The sequence below is a fragment of the Palaemon carinicauda genome, chromosome 33, assembly GCF_036898095.1.
Source record: "Palaemon carinicauda isolate YSFRI2023 chromosome 33, ASM3689809v2, whole genome shotgun sequence".
Lineage (NCBI taxonomy): Eukaryota > Metazoa > Arthropoda > Malacostraca > Decapoda > Palaemonidae > Palaemon > Palaemon carinicauda.
Genome location: NC_090757.1, coordinates 75,857,033 through 75,860,083, shown reverse-complemented (window position 1 = coordinate 75,860,083; position 3,051 = coordinate 75,857,033). Strand labels below are relative to the sequence as shown.

Below are 3,051 nucleotides of genomic sequence, written 5' to 3'. Positions count from 1 at the left end.
TCTAGGGAACCTCTTACGAGATAATTTGCCACCCTCTAGAAAGGTTATTAACTCAGCCCACCTTGGTTCCTCTAACTGCTTTTCTTTAAACTCATCCTTGCTCAGACCGAGATAATCGTCCCTACTCTGCTGAAAAACTGCTCTAACTGGTCTACTTAGTTGATCTGCCACCTGATTATTTTTACCTGGCCGGTATTCTACCTTGAACCGGTAATCCTGCATCTCGATTACCCACCTGCTCACTCTAGGTGATTTAGTCTTTCTCTTGAACACTGATACTAGAGGCTGATGATCTGTGTGAATGGTAAATGGCACACCCCAAAGAAAATGATGAAACCTAAGACATGCTAAGACAATAGCAAGTGCTTCTCTGTCAGTGGTACTGTAGCTCTGCTAAACTGGCTTCAGTTCCTTAGAGAAATATCTAACAGGTTTCAACTGATCATCTTGTCTCTGCCTCAAAACCGCACCTACGTGATCTAAACTAGCGTCAGTAAATAATTCAAAGGGTTTAGTCATTTGAGCCTTTACTAATTCTGGAGCAGTGACTAATGCTTGTTTCATCTGTTCAAAGCCGGACTGACAATTCTTTGTCCACAGGAAGGGTTCTTTCTCTCTTAAGAGATTAGACATGGGAATAGCAATTTTAGCATAATCCTTAATGTGTTTCCTGTAAAACCCACACATTCCCAGAAATCTCCTAGTTTGCTTAACATTGGTAGGTGGTTTCATGCCTTTGATTGCACTGATATTGTCAGGACATGGTCTACAACTGTCCTTGGAGATTATAGGACCTAAAAACTTTATTTCCTTTTGGCCTATCTGACATTTCTTTAGATTTAACTTCACTCCTTTGTCACTGAAGAGTTTCAATAGTTGCTCTAACCTTTTTAACAAGATGGGAAAACTGGGAGCCCAAACAACTATATCATCTAAGTAATTCTTAACCCACCCTTTCTTAATAAGAGGAGCCAAGATATTAGACATGACACGTGAAAATATAGCTGGACTGCAACTTAATCCAAAAGGAAGGCGTTTAAATCTATAAAGTGAAACTCCATCACTAAAAGTTGTTAAATTTCTGCTCTCTTTATCTAATTCCACTTGATAATATGCATCTTTCATATCTAAGGAAGCATAATAATGGTTTCCTGTAGCTGTATCTACCATTTCCTCTAATCTAGGTAAAGGGTGAATATCAACCTGGAGGTGTGTTAACTTTACGGTAATCGAGGCACATCCTCTGAGTGTGATCAGGTTTCCTTACAAGAACAATAAGGCTTAACCATGCTGCATTAGATGGTTCTATTATCCCTCTTTCTTCCATATCCTCTAACATGGTGGAAATAAGAGTTTTGGCCTTTTCAGGGTCTCGATACATGAGAGACCTAACTGGATGTAGATCACTTACTGCAATATGAGCTTGAACATCTTTAAACTTTCCCAATTCTTTTTCTTCAAGAATGAATATTGAGTGATTTGCAACTAACATGTCACTTAATTCTGCCTGTAGATCAGCAGTAAGATGGGAATTATCTTGTTGAGAACACAAATATTTAATCTTTTCTTCTCTAGTATTGCCTGACTGGATGCTAACATCAACACCTGCATGAACTAAATCATTCTGAATTCTAGTTTTCTGGCACTTTGGATCTGGCTGATCAATATCATCTTCACTGATTATCCTATAACAACTTAATAAAGTTCCAACCTTCACCGTTATCCTAGCTTTCGTATTATTTACCAATGGCAAAAACACTTCCTGAGCATCATTAACTTTAAGGCACAACACAGATTGGGTTTGACACACCTTAATTTCAGGTACAAATTCTAACAATGTGTTAGGAGGTTCATCTACAGCTAATGGGTAAATGCCAGCAGTAAACTGGGGTAAAATAAATTTCTTTCTAAGTCTAACCTGAGCTTTTTGAGGTTCATTAGGTTGAAGTACCTTAATCTGCCTGACCCTTTTGTTAGATGGTATGGGTCTCAAATACCTTACCGGATAAATAAATCTATCCCAAACAATCATTTTCTTTGCATCATCCCACGTCATTGGTGCGGACCTAATCAAATCTGCTCCTAACAATACGTCTGTGTCCAAATACCCATCTGGCACTACAGAAAATAAATGGGTAACCACCCTGGAACCAATATGAACGTCCAAATACACCGTACCAAGAACAGGGAGAACATGCTGAGTTACCCCAGTAAGTTGTGGGATATTCCTCATTTGATTACAATGTAAACCTAAACCTTCTATAAGCCTCTTCTGTGCTACACATATATCACTACCAGTATCAATTAAGGCATGACACATTACATGATTTATCATTAAATTGATAGAAGGAGACCTGTGACTGGCCGTTAGTCACTCATTTCGGACAGGACCTGGGCACTGTGCTGAACCTCTTTTACAACCAGGTCTGTGGCAAGCAAAACAAACACCTCTTGGAGGATTATGTGGACATTCAGAAAGCTTGTGATCTCTAACCTTACAGTAAGCACAATACTGATTGTTTCCCTTTTTCTTACCTAATCTTTTGAATTGGTTGGACAACTCACTAATCTGCTTCTCCAGATCCTGCAATTTTGATGTGGTTTGTGCACTACTATTTACTGCAGGTGTTGGAAGGGAATTGGAATTATTAACAGGTAAAACTCTACGTTGGGTAACGGTTCCACTTATTATCGCTAAATGATACTCGTACTCAACTAGTTCAATGATTCTTTCCGAAGGTATCCCATCATCAAGGAAATCTATGAGTCGTCCTTGGGATCTACCGTCAAGTCCCCTATACAACTTCCTTCTCACAAGATTGTCAGCTTTTGGCAGGGTATCCTTAGGGAATTTCAATGCAAAGGCAGATAATTTACATTTCATTCTGTTAACAAATGTTCTGGGGGCTTCATCTACACTGTACCGTTCCATCTCTATTTCCGGCGCGGATCAGAGTAGCCATCATATCCTTAATCACTGTCATCGCCCCAGACTGATGTTGAAGTTGTTCTCTGACCAAATCTCTGACCAGTTCGACGGGGACGAGATCG

The 3,051-nt window shown here is 39.5% G+C and overlaps 1 protein-coding gene across 1 annotated transcript; it reads right to left on the bottom strand.

Moving 5' to 3' along the window:
• Positions 1-1,198: 1,198 nt before the first annotated feature.
• On the bottom strand, positions 1,199-2,320 carry LOC137626272 (uncharacterized). The gene has a single exon (XM_068357345.1). It carries the CDS (start codon positions 2,318-2,320, stop codon positions 1,199-1,201), a length of 1,122 nt encoding a protein of 373 aa, XP_068213446.1.
• Between the last annotated feature and the right edge of the window lie 731 nt (positions 2,321-3,051).